We start from the raw sequence: 22,697 nt of genomic DNA on the forward strand, positions 1-22,697 counted from the left end.
ATGAGACTTTGTGTACACTTTCCGTGGGAACTGGTCTAGGTTGAACCTGTTTTTGTGTCCTGTTATATCTCTGTTTATCAGTCCTGTTGAGTCTGGAGGACACTATCTCCTTCAAGTCATTCACCATCTCTGTCTTTTAAATATTTCCACCTTTGCTTCCATATACAGCCTTCCTTTCAGGGAGAGGGATTTGATAAAGACACACTTAACACTGAGCATTCCCAAGTCCCACTCTGGCATTGCTCAGTTGTAGCCTCTGTGTTAATGTCCATCTGCTGTAAGAAGAAACTTCTCTAATGAGGGTTGAGTGATGTGCTGATCTATAGCATAAGAGTAAGTCATTAGGAGTCACCTGCTGTGTCCTTGCAGCAAAATACGGGTAGGTTTTCCCTTCAGGCCCATGTCTTGTTCAGTCTCATATTTTTAGCTACATCAGCAGTGTGAGGTATGGGTTCAATCTCATAGAGTGATCCTTAAATCCAGCTTTTAAGAAGTTGTTGGCTAGTCTCACAACATTTGTACCACCAACATATCTCATAATCACGTCACTGTTTAGGTCAAAGGTTTTGTATCTACATAATGTTGATGATTATTTTTCTCCTCTTGTAGTAGCAAAATATTTTGAACACTAGTCAGAAATAAGCTTCTGGTTTGGCAGAAGTTCTATTTCTCTAGTTTAGTGGCATAATTAAGTGGGTCTTCAGCAATATGATCTTACTGTCAGGTTGTGGAAGTTAACCAGTAACCATGGCAATGTTTTGAGGAGGGACTATAGGACTCCTTTGGACAATGACTTAACAAGATTTGACCCAGTCCTGGCACTAGAAATACAAGATGCATAGTTGGGGCATTTTCTCTTCCATTATATATATGACTCAATTTACATAGCAATCCACTTCATGCAAATCTAATAAAAACAAGAATCTCATGAATGTGTTGCATGTAGTATTAATGTTTTTTTCTTTTTTTCTATTTACATCTGAAATGTTATCCCCTTCTTCCATCTTGCTCTCACCCTGCCCCCTCCATTTGTCTTCAGGAAAGTGCACTCACTCCTAATCACCCTTTTTAACCCATTGCCTTAGCATTCCCCTACCTTGGGAAAATGTGCCCTCCCTGGACCAAAGGCCTCTTCTCACATTGATGCCAGACAATGCCTCACCCAGGGATCCATCCCATATGCAGCCACCAAACGCAAGCACTATGGCTGATGCCAAGAAGTGCTTACTGCCAGGAATCACATAGAGATGCCTCCTCAGGGCCCTCACCTGCGTACAGATAGCAATTTATGTCATTATATGTGATATACTCCATTTTCTATTGTAGCATATTCTCTCTTGCTATCTTGTTTAAAAATGTGATAGTTGCTATATACTTCAGAAATGGTTCTCAGTCATAGATATCTTGTATACCCACTCCTTCCCAGGACACAGCAATATCTGCAGACATTTGATAAGGGTGGTTTTATTCTCTAGTGAGGAAAAAATGATTTATTCATAGACAACTACACACACACACACATACTCACATACACTCAGACATACACACCTGATCTATACCAAGAATGAAAAACCCTACACTGTATTATTTTGTTTTTTAACTTGTTTAAAAAAAGGGGGGGGGGGGATCAGACAGAAATAAGGATCTGCCTGAAAATTGCATTAACAGTGCCCTTGCTATATTTATGTAGTAACAGTACATTGCTACAGTGATGTAGAGAGAACACAGTGTGCAGCAGTATTGCTATAGTACTATAAAGAACTAATGGACCCTTTGGTAGTTAGAGCTTTATGAAAAGTCAAAATTAAGAATTATGGACCAGTCTTATCTGGTAGAAGAAATTTCTAACAAATCAACATCAAAAAAAGACTAATTGTGAAAACCTATTCTTTATAGTGGTATGGGCGTGCCTAAGGTTATTGCATATGTTGTGTAGTTTTATATTACCTACATATTGTACCCTAAATGTAGACTAACCAACATCTCCACATGGTTTGATTGTCCACTGATTTCCTAAGATTGCACTCTAGTGAACCTGTGTTTCTCTATACCATTAAAAATAAAATCACTCTTGCTTACTCAGTGGATCATGAATAGAAGAGTCTAATAGGGCATTAGAGTAGTTTACAAAGATTTAAACTACTTCTTTGGACCTCTGTACTTGGAAGAGTATTGGTCTTTATGATAGGAAGGGCTGATTACTCATTATATGTGAATTAGAGATGTGCAGTTTCTTCTATATCTAAAATGCTTTTCTCTGCCAACAGGTACAACTGTAACTGCTCTAAAGTTGTTTAAGAATCTACCTGTAAGAAAGCAATTTTACTCAACAGCTAAAAAATGTAAAGATGAGCTAAAAAATGTACAGGATCTTCTCATAAGCTACGGTGTCCTGAAACCTGACATAAGGATTATTTTTGTACATAATAAGGTGAGAATTATTGTATTTTGTGGGAATTTTTGTAGCAATATAATGAAGAGATGGTATATCCTGTATTAATGCATGCCGTGGAGTGGACATTTGTTATATTCCACAACTGTACTTCATTTGTGGGAAGTCTAACCCAGAGTGAAGATAGTAGGAGACTGGCCCTGTGCAGGTGATTAGGCCATGAGGAGCCCTTGTAAATTGACTATGTGAAAGAAAACAGAAGAGCTGCTTCTGTTTTCTGTCACCTGAGAATGGGGAAAAAGGAACCAGGAGTTGGCCTGCATCAGAAGCCAAGCCTGTTAATACTTTGATCTTGGCTTTTCCAAGTCCTATAACTATGAAAAATAACTACAGATTGTGGTTTTTTTTTTTTTTTTAACCAATTCAAGGACAGTATATTGCTTTCTTTCTTCCGTAAGAAGTTTGGTTCACACCTTTTTTTTCTTTAGTATATAAGGAACACTGATGACCTATGGGAAGTCTACTAGACCCCATCAGTGATTCCCAGAGACTTTCATCCAGGAACAGCTCTGGAGTGTGTCCCTTAGGCAAGCGAGGATAGGTGGTGCTTTTTCCCAATTGAGACCCAGAGTTGCTTAAGATTTCTAAAGGCCAGCTCGTTTCTTGTGTAATGAATTTTGGGGGAAATAAAGGTTTATATATTTTCAGAGCATTCATTTTTCCTTGATTCCACATAAGCACGTTGAAATAGTCAATGGAAGGAGAGTAGATTCACACAGCAGTAGGTGGGAACTGGGGAATTAGCCTTCATGATACCAGGATCAGTGGATGCCAGATGCTTCAGTCTGCTGCTGTCTTCCCAGAACACGGGGAAGAACTGGCAGTGTACCCTGTGCAGGTGTCCTCCAAACTGAACTCAGGGAGATTTAGTGTGTTGCTTAGAGTTATGCAGTAGGTAAATGGTTGAAATGGGATTGGAAACTGGCATACCCCGTAGTAAAGAGACTGTGTTGTTCCTCTCCATACGTTAGAATACCAGCAGTAACTTAAGGAAACAGTATTTCCTGAATGTATATGAGAAACTTAAAGCTCAGAGTGACAAAGGAATTCTTTTTTTTTTAGGCATGCATATTTATTCTATAATTGTATATCAACCTTTATTAGTCATTTTATTCATTTGCATTTCAAATGATATCCCCTTCCCACTTTTCCCTTCACAATCCCCCCATATGACTTCCCCCCTCTCTTTTCTCCCCTTTGCCTCTGTGAGGGTGATCTACCCACTCACCCACTTCCACCTCACCCCTCTAGCATCTCCATATGCTGGGGCATCAAGTCTCCCTCCCCTCCCATTGATGTCAGATAAGGCCATCCCGTGCCACATATGTGTCTAGAGTCATGTCTCCCTCCATGTATACTCTTTGGTTGGTGGTTTAGTCTCTGGGAACTCTGGGTGGTCTATTTCGTTGTTACTATTTTTTGTATGGGGTTGCAAGTCCCTTCAGCTCCTTCAGTTCTTTCCCTACCCTTTCCATTTGGGTTCCTGAGCTCAGTCCAGTGGTTGGCTGTGGATATCTGTATCTTTATTGGTCAGGTGATGACAGAACCTTTCAGGGAATAGCTATGTTAGTATCAGCAGTTGTGTAGGGGGTTGGATCCCTAGATGGGGCAGTCTCTGGATAGCTTTTCCTTCATTCTCTGTTCCACTTTTTGTCCCTGTCTTTCCTCTGGACAGGAACATTTCTGGGTTAAAATATTTTGAGTTATGTGGGTGTCCACATTCCTCAACTGGGGACTGCATCTTTCTACTAGCAGTGGTGGTCTCTACAGGTTTTATCTCCCCTTTATTGGGTATTTTGGCTAAAGTCATCACCATTGGGTTTTGAGAGCCTCTTGCTTCTCTGGAGTCTGGGACTTTGTAGTGGCTACCACCAGGTCCACATCCCTCATTGCTGCTTGTTTCTATTCAATTTCCTGACCCTTTGTACTTCTATCCTGCCCCTTTCAATACCTGTTCTGTCCTGTTTTTTTTTTTTTTTTTTTTTTTTGTCTCCCCCTCCTTTTTCCCTCCCAGATCTTTCCCTCCCTCTACCTTCTGTAATTATTTTGTTTCCCCTTCTATGTACAGTTGAAGCATCCATACTTTGGTCTTTCTTCTTCTTACACTCCATATAGTTTGTAGGTTGTATCATGAGTATTTTGAGCTTTGGGGCTAATATCCACTTATCACTGAGTACATACCGTGTGTTCTTTTGTGTCTGGGTTACCTTACTCAGAGTAATATTTTCTAGTTCTGTCCATTTGCTTATGAATTTCATGAAGTCATTGTTTTTAATAGCTGAGCAGTACTCCATTGTGTAAATGTACCACATTTTCTGTATTCATTCTTCGGTTAAGGGGCATCTGAGTTTTTTCCAGCTTCTGGCTATTATAAATAAGGCTGCTATAAATGTGTGGAGCATGTGTCCTTGTTCTATGTTGTAGCATCTTTTGGGTATATGCTGGGTATATATGGGAGTGGTATAGCTGGGTCTTCAGAAAGAACTGTTTCTAATTTTTCGAGGAATCGTCAGACTGATTTTCAGAGTAGTTGTACAGCTTGCAGTTCCACCAGCAGTGGAGAAGTGTTCCTCTTTCTCCACATTCTTGTAAGCATCTGTTGTCATCTGAGTTTTTCATCTTAGCTATTCTGACTGCTGTGAGGTGGAATCTCAGGGTTGTTTTAATTTTCATTTCCCTAATGTCTAAGGATGTTGAACATTTCTTTAAGTGCTTCTCAGCCATTTCACATTCCTTAGTTGAGAATTCTTTCTTTAGCTCTGTCCCCCATTTTTTAATTGGATTATTTGGTTCTCTGGAGTGTAACTTCTTGAGTTCTTTGTATATATTAGATATTAGCCTTTTGTTGGATGTAGGGATGGTAAAGATCTTTTTCCAATCTGTAGGTTGTCTTTTTGTCCTATTAACAATATCCTTTGCCTTACAGATGCTTTTTAATTTTATGAGGTCACATTTGTCAGTTGTTGATCTTAGAGCATGAGCCAGTGTGTTCCAGGTTCTTTCCCTCTTTCTCTTGTATTACATTCAGCATATCTGGTTTTAAGTTCTAGCCAGAGCAATTAGGCAACAAAAGGAGAACAAAGGGATACAAATTGGAAAGGAAGAAGTCAAAATATCATTATTTGCAGATGTTATGATAGGATACATAACCAACCCCAAAAATTCCACCAGAGAACTCCTACAGCTGATATATAACTTCAGCAAAGTGGCTGAATATAAAATTACCTCAAACAAATCAGTAGCCTTCCTCTCCTCAAAGGAGAAATGGGCTGAGAAAGAAATTAGGGGAAATAACACCTTTCACAATAGTCATAAATAATATAAAATATCTTGGTTTGACTCTGACCTCGCAAGTGAAAGAGCTCTATGACAAGAACTTCAGATCTCTGAAGAAAAAAAAAATTAAAGAAGATCTCAGAAAATGGAAAGATCTCCCATGCTCATGGAAAGGCTGGGTTAACATAGTAAAAATGGCTATCTTACCAAAAGCAATCTACAGAGTCATTGCAATCCCCATTAATGTTCTAACTCAATTCTTCACAGAGATAGAAATAGCAATTCTTAAATTCATCTGGAATAGCAAAAAAAAAAAAAAAAAAAAAAAAAAAAATTCTCAACAATAAAATAACTTGTGTGGGAATCACCATTCCAGACCTCTAGCTGTACTACAGAGCAGTAGTGATTAAAAACCACATGGTTTTGGTACAGAGACAGGCAGGTAGAACAGTTGAGTAGAATTGAAGACCCAGAAATTAATTCACACACCTATAGTCACTTGATCTTTGGCATAGGACCTAAAACCATCCAGTGGAAAAAAGACAGCATTTTCAACAAATGGTGCTAGTTCAATTGTCATTCAACATGTAGAAGGCGAATTGATCCATTCTTATATCTTTGTACAAAGCTCCAGGTCAAGTGAGCAAAGGAATTCTTTCATATGTTTTAGTGAGTGATTATGTTCAACCATAACATTAACAAAAATTTTTATCATAATATTTTAATATTTTATAATATATATTATAATACAATATAATTTTGTTTTTTACTTTGCTCCCTGCAAATCCCTCCTTATGCGCCTCCTTTCTATCTTTGTATGGCTCCACCTCCTTTTCATTAATTGTTACATGCATATATGCATGTACATAAATATTCCTAAACTCATTTGCTTCAGTTTTACTTCAGTTTTTACTAACTTGTCAGAAGAACCTATATTTTAATGCTATGTAAAATGTTTATGATCAAAATCTTTAGTCATCTTAGAAAAAATTAAGAATTGTCAGCCACCTGTTCCTGTTGGCAGAGAGCTCTAGCAGATGATACCTTGAGGCCCTTCCAGCTCTGCTGTGCTGAGGTGCCTCAGGTTGTTGATGGACAGAGGCTCATCCTGCTAAAATAACCCTGTGACCTCTGGATCCAGAGGACATTTAGTAATTAGAAGTTAAATGTCTCCAAGTTAAGAAAAGACCAAGGTCAAAGGAAGCATAATCAGTAGAGGGAGACTGATATAAAAATAAGAAATGAAGAGAAATAAAATTTACACATTCATAAAAGAAAGCATAAATACAAGAAAGATAATAATTTAAAAAGAAAACAAGGGAGAGATAAAAAGAGGATAATCAAAGTGAGAATAACAAAAGAATTTAATAGTATGAAGAGCTCTTTCTCATTTAGAATTGGGTATATGTCTTCTGCATTTTCAGGTTTATGTAATTTTCTTACCCAATATTGGATTATCAAATACACATTAGTGTGTGTGTGTGTGTGTGTGTGTGTGTGTGTGTGTGTGTGAATGGAAAGCAGTATTTTTGTAATATGCTATATTTTATTATTGGGGGAGGGAAACAGAGCATCTAAAGCAAATTCAGGGCCCTCTGTGGACTCAGCCATGTCAGGCGTAGCTCAGATCCTAGCCTGTGTGTTGAGAATGCTCTACCAAATCTAATAGTAAAATCACCAGCAATTGTACCCACAGTCGTGAACTAAGCTGGATAAGCTTTGCACTTCTAACCTGTGTCCATCAGTAACATAACTGCTCTTCTTTTTACAAACAGTTGTACTATGGTTCAGAAAAACATTAGAATACATTGTTCAGCCTTCCACAGAGCATCGGCATTTTAACCTGTACTCTAAGCCTCGCTCTGCTCTCGGCCGTTCTGTTAAAACATGTTCACTTTCATCACTGTTTCTGTGAAGCATTTGTGTTTTTGTGTACAACTTAAGTATAATGATACTGGTGAGTTTACTGTTTCTGCATTATAAGCAAACAATCATATTGCACATAATATGAGAAGTACCCTTGCTATTTTGATAACTTGGATTAGTTGGTGTTCCATCTTTTTATGAAGGTTTAACCTGCCAAGACATTCTCTGAATACTGATAATGTCGGTGTTCTTGCCAGTATGGTTATGTTAGAAAGAAGTATTTTTCTTCTTTCATCACCATGTTCCTTGAAAGCATATTGAATAATGAGATAGCCAAAGTGGATTCAGTGAGTTTATTTAAAGTAAATATTATCTGGAGAATCACTAGAGCCCTTTTTGAGAGGAGCACTACGGTTTTAGGTTTAGTTAAAAGTACTAAATTCCTGTGCTGCCCTGTTCTGTATGTTTTTGAATATATATTAGTAAAAATGGCTATTTTCATCTGCTAACATCATAATTACTGATTATTGCACATGAACAAAAATAATTTTATAGATCACTAGTTTAAAATATGTCATATTCATGATTTCTAGTGAGGGCTACTCAGGGTTAGGGTTAGGACAATTTGTGAATGTTTTCTTTTCTTTTTTTCCCATTGTTGCTGGGTTTTTTTTTTTTTAATTCTTGTTTTGTGCAATTTATTCCAATAGTAACCTCCCATCCTTCCAGCCACCTCCCACATCCCATTTCCTACCGCTCCACTGATACTCCGGTTCCCTTCAGAAAAGAGCAGTCCTTCCAGGGATACCAATCAAATATTGAATAAAACAAGACACAGACTCTCACATTAAGGCTGGATCAGCAACCCCGTAGTAGAAAAAGGGTCCCACAAGCAAGCTAAAGAGTCAGAGACACCCTGACTCCCCGCTGTTAGGAGTCTCACAGAAACTCCAAGTTAAACAACTGCAACATGTTTTCATATGGCCTAGCACAGACCCACACATGTTCCATGGTTGCCCTTTCAGTCTCTGTGATCCCCTATAAAACCTGCACTATTCTCCTGGTGTGCTTGAGCCTTCTGGCTCCTAAAATCTTTGCTCCCTCTCTTGTCCAATTCCCTGTGGTCTTTGAATCTTTGTGAATCTTTGGCTGTGGGTATCTGTGTGTGCTCCAGTCAGCTACTGGAAGATTGGGCTAGGTACCAAGCAATGAGTATAGCAGAATATTATTTCTTTTTCATCGTTGTCGTCTTCTCCTCCCCCTCTTCCTTCTCTCCCTCCTCCTCCTCCATCTTTTCTTTCATCATCTCTCCGTTGTCTGCATTGTCTGTTTTGTCTGTCCTGTTAGGTTTCTGGGCTATCTTTCTTCCAGTTCCTGCTCTTCTAGGTATATTGTCTGGCATGGACTCCCTCTCATGGTTTGGGCCTCCTTTGACAAACCATTGGTTGTCCACATCTCACAAATTCTGAGCCAATATTGCTCTAAGCACAGTTTGCAGTCAAGATAGATTGTAGGTCACAGATTTTGTGACTGGGTTGCTGTCCCAGTCCCACCACTGGAAGCCGGCATTGGTTACAGAAGATGGTCAGTTCAGGCTCTATTACTAGGAGTCCTCACTAGGTCACCTTCATAGGTTCCAGAAAGGTTTAGGTGTTTACACTGCCTCTTAAATGCCCACCTATTCCAGCTTTGCTTACACTCTATCTCTCCCTCCTCTATCTGATTCCTCTGTTCCCATTGCCACCTGCCTCTAGTACACCCACAAAATCCATTCTATTTTCCCTTCCCAAGGAGATCCATGTATCCCCCTAGATTCTTCCTTTTTACTTAGCCTCTCTGGGTCTGTGGGTTATAGCATGATTATTGTTTACTGAAACAAGTAATGTCCACTTATAAGTGAGCACATACCATGTTTGTTTTTCTGGGTCTGGGTTACCTTGCTTTAGAATTTGTTGTTTCACAGGTCCATCCATTTCCCTGCAAGTTTCATGATGTCATTTTTTCTAACTGCCAAGTAATATTCCATTATGTAAATATACCACATTAAAAAAAAATCTGTCCTTCAGTTGAGAGACATCTAACTTGTTTCCAGTTTCTTGATATCATGAATAAAGCCACTATGAACACAGGTGTACAAGTGTCCTTGTGGTAGGACGGAGGGTCTTTTAGGGATATACCCAAAAGTGGTATAGCTGGGTCTTGAAGTTGATTGATTTCCAATTTTGTAAGAAATATCCATGTTGGTTTGCATAGTACCTGTATAAATATGCATTCTTATCAGAAACAGAGGCGTGTACCCTTGTCCCACATGCTTGCCAGCGTGGCTAGTGGCCTGTCACTTGTGTAACTGATAGTTACCATTTTCACAGCTATAAGATAGAATTTCAAAAAAAAAAAAAAAAAGAATTTCAAAGTAGTTTTGATTTGCATTTCCTCAATAGCTAAGAATGTTGAATATTTCTCTGTTTCTCAGATTGAGATTCTTCTACACATAGACATCAAGTTAGACCAGCACTATTTGTGGGTCTGCTTAAATTCAGTATAACTCAAACACTAGGCCCATGTAGATGACAAAAATCTACTCAAGCTGCTACTGACCCATCAAGTCTACAGAACAGATGAGGGAGCTGAGTGTGACCTTCAAGGCACATTGTATAGCATATTTAAAAGATAAAACCATAAATCGAGGGGAGAAGGGAAGACTGTAGCATTGTCCAGTCAAAAAATATAATTTGACATGAAGGACTGAACAAGGGAGTTTTTCTCAGTCATAACAGAAGTAGGTTCCTGGGTCTGAGAACATGAACTTAGTTTGATTCTGCCAGCAAGACAGAGAAGTTGTCCTTGAGATGTCTGGACTCAGCTAACTGTCTCCTTACAAGTTGTCCCTGAAATATCTGGTTTCAGACAACTGTCTCCTTACAATTTGTCCCTGAGATGTCTTGATTCAGACAGCCATTTCCTTACAACAGAAACGATTCAGCTATTGGGAAGACCTCAGTTCCCCTAGGACCTGGGACTTTGAACTTAGTTTCTCCCTGTAGTTAAATAGAGTCTGAAAACAAAATGGTAGTACTTAGAATAAGTTCCTCTTGCTTGTTTCCAACAAGTTGAAGATGTCCAGTTTGTATTTCTGTCTTCTTTTTATAAAATTGGATGTTCATAGGTACGTGGAATTATATTTAGGTCTACGATTCAATTCCAATGATCAACATGGTGTTTTATGACAATACCGTTTGGTTTTCATTACTATAACTCTATAGAAGAGCTTGAAATCAGAACCGGTGTGTGAGTGTGTGTATGTGTGTATGTGTGTGTGTGTGTGTGTGTGTGTGTGTGTGTGTGTGTGTGTTTCCCTTTTGATTTTGCTAGTGTAAGATTATTTCCTGCATATTCATGGGAGCAGTTAATCTTTTGGGTGGAAATTTTCTTTCTAGTGTCTTCTGTAGAGCTGGGTTTATAGATACATGGTGTTTATATTTGACTTTGCTGTGGAATACCTTGTTTTCTCCCTCTAGAATATTTGAAAGTTTTGCTGGGTGTAGAATTCTGACCTGATATCAGTGGTTTTAGAGTCTGCAGGATATCTTCTGCATTTGAGAGTTTCTGTTGAGCAGTCAGGTGTAATTCTGATAGGTCTGCCTTTATATATTATTACTTCTGTTGTTCTGTATGTTAGTGTTTTAATCATTATGTGGCAAGGGGACTTTCTTTTCTGGTCCAATATGTTTAGAGTTTTGTGTGCTTCTTGTATCTTAGGAAAATTCTATGATTTTCTTGAAAATATTTTCTGAGCCATTGATTTAGGATTCTTTCCTTCTACTATTCCTATTATTTTTAGCTTTTGTTTTTTCTTGTGCCTCAGAATTCCTGGATGTTTTGTGTTGGAAATATTTTAGATTTAACACCTATGTATGTTGTAGATTTGGTTTATTGCTTATGTTAATTGGGTTCCCAAATAACACAAGAATTTACACATCGACATGTAAGATAATGCAGGTACCTGCCTCCAGTTGGCTCTAATCGTCAGCAACCAATGGCTGGGCAGGAGACAGGCGGGTCTGGAGGTTCCTAGTGAGGAACATGGGAGGGAGAGGGTTAGACAGAGCTGCAGTGGCAGTGCCAGGAGAGCAGAAGGATCAGGCTTGAGATCTGAAGACCCGGAAGTGTATGAGCATGAAAGAGCCAGGAAGAGAGGCCCGAGGGCCACCCTACCCATCCACTGCAGGGACTAGAGTAGCAAAAATGGATATAGATTTTAGTAAGTAATAATTCAGGAGTATTGGAAGGGAGGTGTTAGCAATGTGAAAGTTTGGGCATGGCATATATAGGAAAAGATGAAAGACAAACACACATATAAAATTTATAACTGATTCCTGAGTTTGGTATTCGACTACTCTAATAAGAGATCCTACAGTCCTCTGTCACTTAGTAGACAACTTGGATGTCCCCCAGCTCCTGCATAGTGCCTTCCATGTATTTAAAGTGTGTTATTCACACCTCACCTCTACTCCACCTCCCTTATATAGCAGCAACTGGCTGTGAGAGAATGGGAAGTGTCTTCCTGGAATACATAGTTCAAGGTGGTGAGTTAAATGAATTAGGTGATCTGGAAATCAAAGTCCATAAATATTTTTAGAACTTCGTCTTACCAAATTTTCTCTACATTCACTATTAAAATGATTTTCTTTTAAGGATTTGTTCATTTCTGTTCCCTAGTGACCTCAGATTTTTAGTTTCTTCTCACTTCTATTTCTAAAATAATCAAGACATTCTGAAGACTTGGCGTCAGTGGGACAGTTGGGGTAGAGTGAGGATGTGACAGAGCAGTCTCTAAGCTCTGTTTACCATATTTACTTTCCCTGAACTAATTAACTGGGCCATATAATTACTGTTTTATTGATCCTCTAGCCGAATACATTTTTCTACTTATTTATCCTAATTTTAAAATTTACTCCAGTACTGGGAATTTTTCTAATAGTAATACTCATTAGAAAAATCTCTCACATCTGGATTCCTTATTAGGGCTAATGGAAATTGACTGAGTCTTGGATCTTCTCTTGTGGTCTTTTCTGCCCCAGCAGTATTTGCTTTTTGCAGATATCTACATATGTCTTGATACATTTTATGTCTTGCAACATTGTAACATAATACTTTTATCACTTAGAAATTATTCTGAAAATTTATACCCAATCATAAAAAAGTAAGCAAATTTTTTAAACTTGACCACTGAATTTTTTTTTGTATTGTCCACCAAATCTTTTAGTAAATAGTGTTTTTAGTCTTGTAACAATCTTTTTTACCATTAGATGACCCCAAGAGTTTAATTGGGCCACCCAAGGAGTCAGATTTTAACTATTGAGAAGGACAAATTAAAGTTGAGATCTCCTGCTTTTTAATGCAGTGCCATTCTTCTCGCTGTGGTTTCCTCCTCCCAGCTCTTTCCAGCAGCTCTGTGACAATGTTGCCTTGTAGAAGTGCAAGGACCCTTTTAGGTGAAAGGGTAATGAGAGCTTGAGGAGCCAGTGTTGTCTTTACATTCTGTGGAAGTTGACAGGAGGGAACATTGGGGGAAAGGGGATAACATCTGAAATGTAAATACAGAGAATATCCAATAAAAATTTTAAAAAAAGAAAGCTTGTTCAAATAGTCAGTGGCTTGATTTGGCTCTTAAGAGCTTGTGTTCTAGCTTATCCAACTTATTTCTGACACTATTTCTTTTTTCTTCTCTGATTCATTCCTCAGGCATACAGTCTCATTTCTAAGGGAGAGTGCCTGCTTTGAGTTTGCTTTTAATAGAACGTTTTGCTTCATGTATCTGGTTCAGTGACTTTGTTTAGACACTTGAAAATTGTAAGCATTTTCTCTGTCTCACATGTCTTTTCCTGTAAATATTGTTCTTTCTAACTTACCATATTATTAATATGTCTTGGTTTATTGCTCTTTGGGTTTTCTCTTAAAGTGTAATTTTTGTGAGGACAAAGGCATATCCCATTAAAGTGACTTCATCTAGGACCTGTTTGTGGAGGACATTTCATTATAGTACAATTAAGTGATAGAAATAAGTGCATCAATATCATTCTAGATAAGATGTGCTATGAAAAGAATGGGAAAGAGACACTGCTCTTCCAGAGGACCTGAGTTTGGTTCCCAGCATCTGTATTGCATAGCTCACAAGTACCTGTCCCTCCAGATCAAGGGGTCTGATACCTCTAGCTTCTGTGGACACCTACGTGCACATGTACCTACCACTACATAAATATACATGCAAAAATGTTATTACAAATAATTTTTAATTAAAAGCATCAAAACAGAAAGCAGAGAGATTTTCTTCTCTCCCTTTCTCTCTTTCCCCCCTCTTTCTTCCCTTCCTCTGCCCTCTAACTTCCACACAGCAAAATAAAATGAGATTATGGCATGCCTGTTTTTGATGGTCTTTTCTCCCACTTCCTTCCTCTTCATAATGTTCTGTAACTCTGGCTCCAGAGGATCCGACACCTTCTCATGGCACATGCTTAACACAGAGAGACAGAGACATACATAGATACATGCAAGCAAAAACATCCATGAGCATTAAAAAAATAAAAATATAACTCTAAGATTTAATATGAGGAAAATTATATAATATTGGCCTTTCAGTTTCTGGGATATTATACTTAAAATAATAATTTCTAGTCATTTTCCTGAAAATACTGTGAACTCATTTTTCTTTACAGCAGAATAAAATGTCACTGTATATATGGGCACATTTTCCTTATCTACTTGTCTATAGACAGAGACTAGGATAATTCCTCATCTTACCTACTGTAATGTGCTTCCTTACAACTTTTCAGACATCCTTACTGTTGTTTTACTTTCTCTGCTTTGCTTTTCATATATTTATCTTTTCTCTGCTCCCCAATTAAGTCCCTCCCTAACATGTTTCCCATTTCCCTCTTAAAGTCAGTTGTGCCTTATCACTCTCTCCACTGCCCACCTGCCCACCTCCCTGCTGGGTATCATTTCACCTTCCTAGTTTCTGCAGTTACTCTGCTCAGTATTGGTGTCGAGACAGGAACTGCACATGAGAGAGAATGTTATCTCAATATGATCTTTTCTGCATCTCTCCATTTACCTGTAAATTTCATGATTTCATTTTTCTTCATAGATGAATTTATTCTATGTTTACAAAATTACCACATTTACATGATTATGTAATGCATTCATCAGTTGAAAGACATTTAGATTGCTTACACTTTCCCTTCTGCTGTGAATAGACAGCATGAGAATGGCTATGCAAGTATTCCATGGGGAATAAATGGGCTGTTGAGTCCTTTGGGAATTTGCCCAGGAGTGTATTGGGTCATCTGAAAATTCTCGTTTACCTTCCTGAGGGTTTCCAACTAACTTCCAGAATGGCTGGAGCAGTTTGCAGCCCCACTAACAGTGAATGAGAGGGTTCTCTTTGCTCCACATCCTCTCCAGTGTTTGTTGTCAGGGTTTTTGTTTTGTTTTGTTTTTTATTTGTTTTTTGTTATCTTCACCATTCTGACTTGGGTAAGGTGACATCTTTCTGATATTGTCACTTGCACTTCCTTAATTGTTAATGACAACGAACATTTTTTGAGTTGTTTCTCGGCCATTTTTATTTCTTCTTTTGAGAACTCTGTTTACATCCCACACATGGTTTTGGAATGGATGAGTTGTTTGCCTTGACTTTTTTAAAACTTCTTTCTGAATATTAATTCTCTGTACATTTGGCAAAGATTGTCTTCCCTTTGTTGGCTTCCTCTTCACACAATTGATTGTTGTTTGGCTTTGAAGAGATTTTGAGTTTTATGAGGTCACCATTGTCAGATCTTGTCCTTAATTTTTGGGTAAATTGGGGTCATATTCAAATAGTCCATTTCTGTACCTATATTGTGTAGGGTATTGCTTATATTTTTCTTCTAGCAGATTCAGTGTTTGAGATTTCATGTTTATGTCTTTGATCCATGTAGAGTCAGTTTTTATACAAGGTAAATAGGTACAGGTTTGATTTCATTTTCAGAGAAGCCTTTTAATTTCACATAATCTCAGAAATAATACTTTTAAAATGAAAATTTTACCTCACAAGTAGAAAGTTTTGCTAAGTATGCAGATTGAAGAGAAAGCCTAATCAGTTGTAGGCTAGCTATATTTATTAGTCCCATACCTTACCACTTGATTTAAAAAACAAGCAAAAGACAGTGAAGAGCCATACTATAGAGATGTTTGCTTGCCTCTTTCATTGCAAGCTTCATTTACAGAGTTATGGAGAAGAGTGGGTACAGAGAAGAAAAAGTTCAGGTTGATTCCCTAACCCTGATCCACAAAAAACTAGATATGGTGTTATATGCTTCTAGCATGAAGATCAGAATTTCATAGTCATCCTTGGCTATGTAGTCAGCTGGAAGCCAGTCTGAGCTCTGTGAGAACAGGAGACACTGTCTCAAAAATAAGTAACTTTAAACTGCATGATTATACATCTTCCATATTTCTCTTTATGTGACTGTATTAGTCTTTGTTTATAACTTTTGAGTAATTATATGGATTTTTAAAAGTCTGAATCTCTTCCTTCATTTTCTATGTAATGACATTCCTTTTAATATATTGAGACAAATTTCTAATTATTCTTTCTTTCCTTTATCTGGTAGGGAAAATAAACTAAAATCTTTAACAGTTTTAAGGACAATAAGTTATATGAACTATAGGCCTATCAAAAAGTTCCTAATTCTCATTTTCGTCTTAGGAAAGACTTAGGACTATAGTCTTAAATGCATACACTTAATTTTTTTTTATCTGTATTTCAAGTATGACAACTAGAAATAGGGGGTTGTTGCAGCAGCTAAGAGGATTTGCTGTTCTTCAGAGGACCTGAGTTTATTTCCTAGCATTTACCTTGGGGGCTCACAAATGCCTTGCCACTCTAACTCCAGGAAATCCAGCACCTCTGGACTGGTAGCATCTACTTTTTATTATAGAAAGAGATGCCTGTTGTCAGGGAGAATTAGCAGAGCATTGTTTAGTAACTGCATTTTTTGTGTGTACACGTTCCCTATTCAAACAGTGTGTCAGTGAAGTGGGATGGGGGTAAGATATATTTGACTAACTTAAGTCAGTCTTCAGACTGTGTGCATGTAATAATATATTCTTGATGGTGCTTTTGCACTGTCATCAGACTGCCCAGAGTCCGATTCTCACTTGGCACACGCGGATGCTCCAGCTTTGTGTGACCTAGATAGAAAACATATGGAGGTGTGTGTGTATTTTTAGCATATGTTAAGCTTTCAGTCTAAGGGCGAGATATACAGAATACTTGAGGAAGAAGAAAAGATAATCTCTGTAAAAGAGTAGTGTGGATGGTGTAGAACTAAGGTTTTTATTAAAAATATATTAAATTTGCAGTTTCTTCTTTAATAATGAATTCTATGTGGAAAATAAATATTTTCTGGGGAAGACTGGAAGTTTTGCTTGTTTGTGGATGTTTGTATTATTCATTGCTAGGCTAAATGATACTAAGTTTGGGCAATACCCCTAAATTGATTGCCTTGCAAAGCAGTTCATAGTAATTGCCCATAATTCAATGCTCCCAAGCTTGCAGTAGTGCTCATATCACCGTAGGAGCCTGATAGAGCTCTCTTGAAAGGCTCTGCCAGAGCCTGACAAATGGAGGCAGATACTGGCAGCCCACCAGTCGTCTGAGCACGGGGTCCCCAATGGAGAAGTTAGAGGAAGAACTGAAGAAGGTGAAGGAGTTTGCAACCCCATAGGAAGAACAACAACTAACCAGATCCCCCCACCCCCAGCTCCCAAGGACTAAACCACCATCCAAAGAGTACACATGGAGGGACCCATGGCTCCAGGCGCATATGTAGCAAAAGATGGCCTTGTCAGGCATCAACGGTGGGGGTGTGGGGGAGGCCCTTGGTTCTGGGAATGCCAGGGCAGGAAGGCAGGAGGGAGTGGGTGGGGGATCACCCTCATAGAAGCAGAGGAAGGGGGGATGTAATAGGGGGTTTCCAGATGGGAAACTGAGAAAGGGGATAACATTTGAAATGTAAATAAAAAATATCCAATAAAAAAGGCGAGGTAACATAAAAAAAAATAATAAATATCAATAAATATAAATTAACACTGATAATATAATTACAGTATTTTAACTCCTTAACTATTCTTATTATCTGGATTTTTAAGACAAATTCTTGCTACAGTTTTGACCAGGAACATACTCATGATGTAGGCAAAAGTAGTCTTAAACTTTTGACAGTCTACCTGCTTCTGACACCAAGGATTTAATATATAACTATACAGATAAAACATATATATATATATATATATGTATAGATATATATATCCAACAACCTTCCATTTTTATTAAACAGTAATTTTTTTATAAGATGGATTTAGATGAATGTTGAAGAGCTACAATATGGAGTGTTTGAAACACATATCATATACATATATAGATATAGATCATAATTGTAATCCTTTTACAAACACACCTCAATCTCAATCTTAAGAGTGCTTTATTAGAGCAATTGTTTCTCTTCATCACTCATCTGCTTAGATTTCTTTAATACAGCGGTTTTATTTGGTTAATTTTTAATATTTTGAAATAAAACATATTTCCTGAAATATATAAAAAAATACAAAAACATATTTTTTGGTTCTTGTGTTGCTAAGATTTTCTAAAACCAGTTTCCTAAATTCATTTTATATACTGACTTCAGCAAGCCCAGTAGTGAGGCAGGAACCTTGTCATTAGCAACTAAGATTTATTCATGAGGCAGCTCTCTAATATCAGCCAAGGTCCGTAGTGTGGGCTCCCTGCTTCATAGGTACATTTCAGATACAGGCAACTGAAATGGTTTCCTCACAACTTTATGAAGACATGATAGTAAAGGGGAGACTAGGTAGTTGCCCAGCATGTGTCAGCTTCCTCAGGTTTAGTCTTTCCCAGTTGGAAGGAAGGGAGGATGGAGAGCAGAGACAGAAAGAAGCCAGTTCCCCTGTGCCAGGGCCGGAGAGCTGGTGCAGCTCTGAAGGGTGCCGCTTCTGTGCCTAACATTTCATTGTACATCAGTTTGTAATGGGCAATTCATTTCTATACAACTGCAGACTGGCCAGAATCTTCTCCCTACTTTCTGTTATTTAGAATATTTTCCCTTTAGTCATCACTGTGCCTAGAACAGCAACTGCCCCCCAGCATTTCTTTGTCTTTTTAGAAGCTTAATACACATAGAGATTATATGCTAGTCAGCTGGGCTGGTTTAATGAAAATGGCTCCCACTGGTTCACGGAGAGTGAGCACTATTAGAGTAGATGTGCCCTTGTTAGAGAAAGTGTGTCACAGTGGATGTTTTTGTTACCTTGTTAGAGTAGATGTGCCCTTGTTAGAGGAAGTGTGTCACAGTGGATATCTTTGGGTTTCAGAAGCCCAAGCTAGGCCAAGTGTAACTCTCTTTTCCTGCTGCCTGTCAATCCAGGTGTAGAAAATTCAGCTTCTTCTCTAGCACCATGTCTGTCTTCACTGCCATGTTCCCTGCCATAAAGATAATGGACTAAACCTCTGAACCTGTGAGCCAGCTCGAATCACATGTTTCCCTTTATAAGAGTTGCTGTGTCTCTGCACACTAGTAGAAACCCTAAAACATCAGCCTAGAAGTACCGTATGACCCAGCACTTATGCCCTAGATACTTGTCCAGAGATGAAACACGTCCACACAAAAATTCAATGTTTATAGAAACATCATTCATGATGGTGCAAACTGAAAACAACCCAAATAATCATACACTTATGAGAAATGCATCAGACGTGTGTCATGAATATTCCTCAGCCACTGGAAAAGGATAGGGTTGTACACCACTCATGAAATTTCAGAACATGATGCAAGGTCTTACTAAAACACTCCATACTGTGTGATTCCATTCATATGACAGTCAAAACATAGGCAGTTCTATGAAGAGAGTAATGATTATGGATGATGAGTAGGTCATTCCTGATGATTTTTTTTTCTAAAATTATAGTACATATGCTACAAATCTGTAAGCACACTATGTAGCAAACTATAGCACAATAAAACTGTTCTGCTTGAAGGCAGCAAAGATTGCTTCCGATTTCCTTGAGTTACATAGCAAAGTCTGTACTTATCTGCAGGTGCAGAGTAGGGTAGCCACTGCTGGGAACCAGTGAGGAAACTAGTTCCAACAAGGGCACTTTTCCCAGAAAACGTTCATTTGTAATTCCTTAGGGCACTGGTTCTCAACCTTCCTAATGCCATGATCATTAAATACAGTTCCTCATGTTGTGGTGACCCCCAACCATAAAACTACTTCACTACTACTCCATAACTGCAATTCTGCTACTGTCAGGAATCATAGTGTAACTGTTTTCTAGTGGTCTTAGGATGACCTTGTGAATGAGATGTAACCCACAGGTTGAGAACCACTGCCTCAGTGGATCATTATGGACTCCAGTGCTGCCTTTGATACAAGGGGTCAGCACTGAACAAGCTGAGTGCATCATTTTTCCTTTGCCTACAAACCTGTTCTAATCATGTACTGTCTTGCTGAGTGGGGTTCCTGACATTTCAGCTTCTCAGGCCAAAGCTGGAAAGCCTCCACAGTTCTTTTCTTCAGCACTAGAAGTTACCACATCATACAATACTTCTTTTTTTTTAACTGTACAATATTTATTTATTTATTTATTTATTTTAACTTTATTTAAAAAAAAGATAAAAGAAAAAAATTTAAACATTTTTGCATAAATGTATACAAATACATTTTTGTCAGTGCTAGGCTTTTTTTTTTTTTTCCTCTTTCTTTTAAGGTTTGATACTCTGCATTAAGGTCTTACTAGTTACAATGAGCAAAAAGTACAGGTAAAAGAGGATGTAACCCGGAATTAGTCAACGTTTTCTTGGTGTGTAAGGGTCAAGCATAATTTCTTTTTGTTTCTTTGGTATTTTTTTTTCTTTCTTTTTTTCTTGAACTTCACACATTCTGTGAGTTGTTTCTGGGGCAGTCTGAGCCTCTGGGGTTAGCATCCCACTATCAGTGACTGCATATTATGTCTGTTCTTTTGTGACTGGGTTATCTCACTCAGGATGATATTCTCTAGATGCAACCATTTTCTTAAGAATTTGGTTAAGTCATTGTTTCTGATAGCTGAGTAGTACTCCATTGTGTAAATGTACCACAATTTTTGTATCCATTCATCTTCTGAAGGACATCTGGGTTCTTTCCAGCTTCTGGCTATTATAAATAGAGCTGCTATGAACATTGTGGTGCATGTATCTTTGTTGTGTATTGGAGTGTTTCTGGGGTATATGCCCAGAAGTGGAATAGCTGGGTCTTCAGGTAATACTATGTCCAATTTTCTGAGGAATCACCAGACTGATTTCCAGAGTGGTTGTATCAGTTTACAACCCCACCAACAGTGGAGAAGTGTTCCTCTTTCTCCAAAACCTCGCCTGCATCTGCTGTCATCTGAGTTTTGGATCTTGGCCAATCTGACTGGTGTGAGGTGAAATCTCATGGTTGTTTTGATTTGCATTTCCCTGATGGCTAAGGATGTTGAGCACTTCCTTAGATGTATCTCAGCCATTCGATATTCCTCAATTGAGAATGTTTTGTTTAGCTCTGTACCCCATTTTTTAATAGGGTTGTTTGATTCTCTGGTTTCTAGCTTTTTCAGTTCTTTGTACACCTTGGATATTAGGCCTCTATCTGATGTAGGGTTGGTAAAGACCTTTTCCCAATCTGTTGGCTGCAGTTTTGTTTTCTTGACAATGTCCTTAGCCTTACAGAAACTTTGCAATCTCATTAAGTCCCATTTGTTAATCTTTGACCTTAGAGCTTGAGCCATTGGTGTTTTGTTCAGAAAATTTTCTCCTGTGCCTGTGAGTTCTAAGGTTTTCCCTACTTCCTCATCTAATAGTTTCAGTGTGTCTGGTTTAATGTGGAGATCTTTGATTCACTTACACTTGAGCTTTGTACAAGAAAATAAGAAAGGGTCTGTTTTCATTCTTCTGCATGCTGAGTGCCAGTTGGACCAACACCATTTGTTGAATAGGCTGTCCTTTTTCCATTGAATGTTTACAGCCCCTTTGTCAAAAGTCAGATGACCATATGCGTGAGGGCTCATTTCTGGATCTTCTATTCTATTCCATTGATCCATGTGCCTATTTCTGTACCAGTACCATGCAGTTTTCAGCACAATTGCCTTGTAATATAGCTTGAGGTCAGGGATAGTAATTTCCGCAGATGTTTTCTTGTTGAGGATGGATTTTGCTATTCTAGGTCTTTTGTTATTCCAGATGAAATTGCACATTGATCTTTCCAACTCAGTGAAGAACTGGGTTGGAATTTTGATGGGGATTGCATTGAATCTGTAGATTGCTTTTGGTAGGATGGCCATTTTTAAAATGTTGATCCTTCCAATCCATGAGCATGGGAGATCTTTCCATTTTCTGAGATCTTCCTCGATTTCCTTCTTTAGAGGTTTGAAGTTCTTGTCATACAGGTCCTTCACTTGCTTAGTTAGAGTCACACCAAGGTATTTCGTAGTTTTTGTGACTATTGTGAAGAGTATCTTTTCCCTAATTTCTTTCTCTACATGTTTGTCCTTTTAGTAGAGGAAGGCTACTGATTTGTTTGAGTTAATTTTGTATCCAGCCACTTTGCTGAACTTGTTTATCAGCTGTAGGAGTTCTCTTGTGGAATTTGTGGGGTCACTTAAGTACACTATCATGTCATCTGCAAAGAGCGATGTTTTTACTTCTTCCTTTCCAATTTGTATCCCTTTGATTTCCTTTTGCTGTCTAATTGCTCCAGCCAGGACTTCCAGTACTATGTTGAATAGGTAGGGGGAGAGTGGGCAGCCTTGTAGAGTCCCTGATTTTAGTGGGATTGCTTCAAGTTTCCCACCGTTAAGTTTGATGTTGGCTGTTGGTTTGCTGTATATTGTTTTTATTATGTTTAGGTATGGACCTTGGATTCCTCTTTTTTCCAGGACTTTTAACATGAAGGGGTGTTGAGTTTTGTCAAATGCTTTCTCAGCATCTAGTGAGATGACCATTTTGTTCTTTGAGTTTGTTTACAT

At 38.2% G+C, this 22,697-nt stretch overlaps 1 protein-coding gene across 1 annotated transcript in view; it reads left to right on the forward strand.

Annotated features, from left to right (window-relative positions):
• Positions 1 to 22,697, forward strand: part of PMS1 (PMS1 homolog 1, mismatch repair system component) — an 81,046-nt gene that overhangs the window by 29,332 nt on the left and 29,017 nt on the right. The window contains exon 5 of the mRNA XM_080933036.1: positions 2,268 to 2,431. Coding sequence (XP_080789162.1) covers positions 2,268 to 2,431 — 164 coding nt within the window. The remainder of the gene's footprint in view (positions 1 to 2,267; positions 2,432 to 22,697) is intronic.

This window comes from Micromys minutus, assembly GCF_963924665.1.
Source record: "Micromys minutus genome assembly, chromosome: 19".
Lineage (NCBI taxonomy): Eukaryota > Metazoa > Chordata > Mammalia > Rodentia > Muridae > Micromys > Micromys minutus.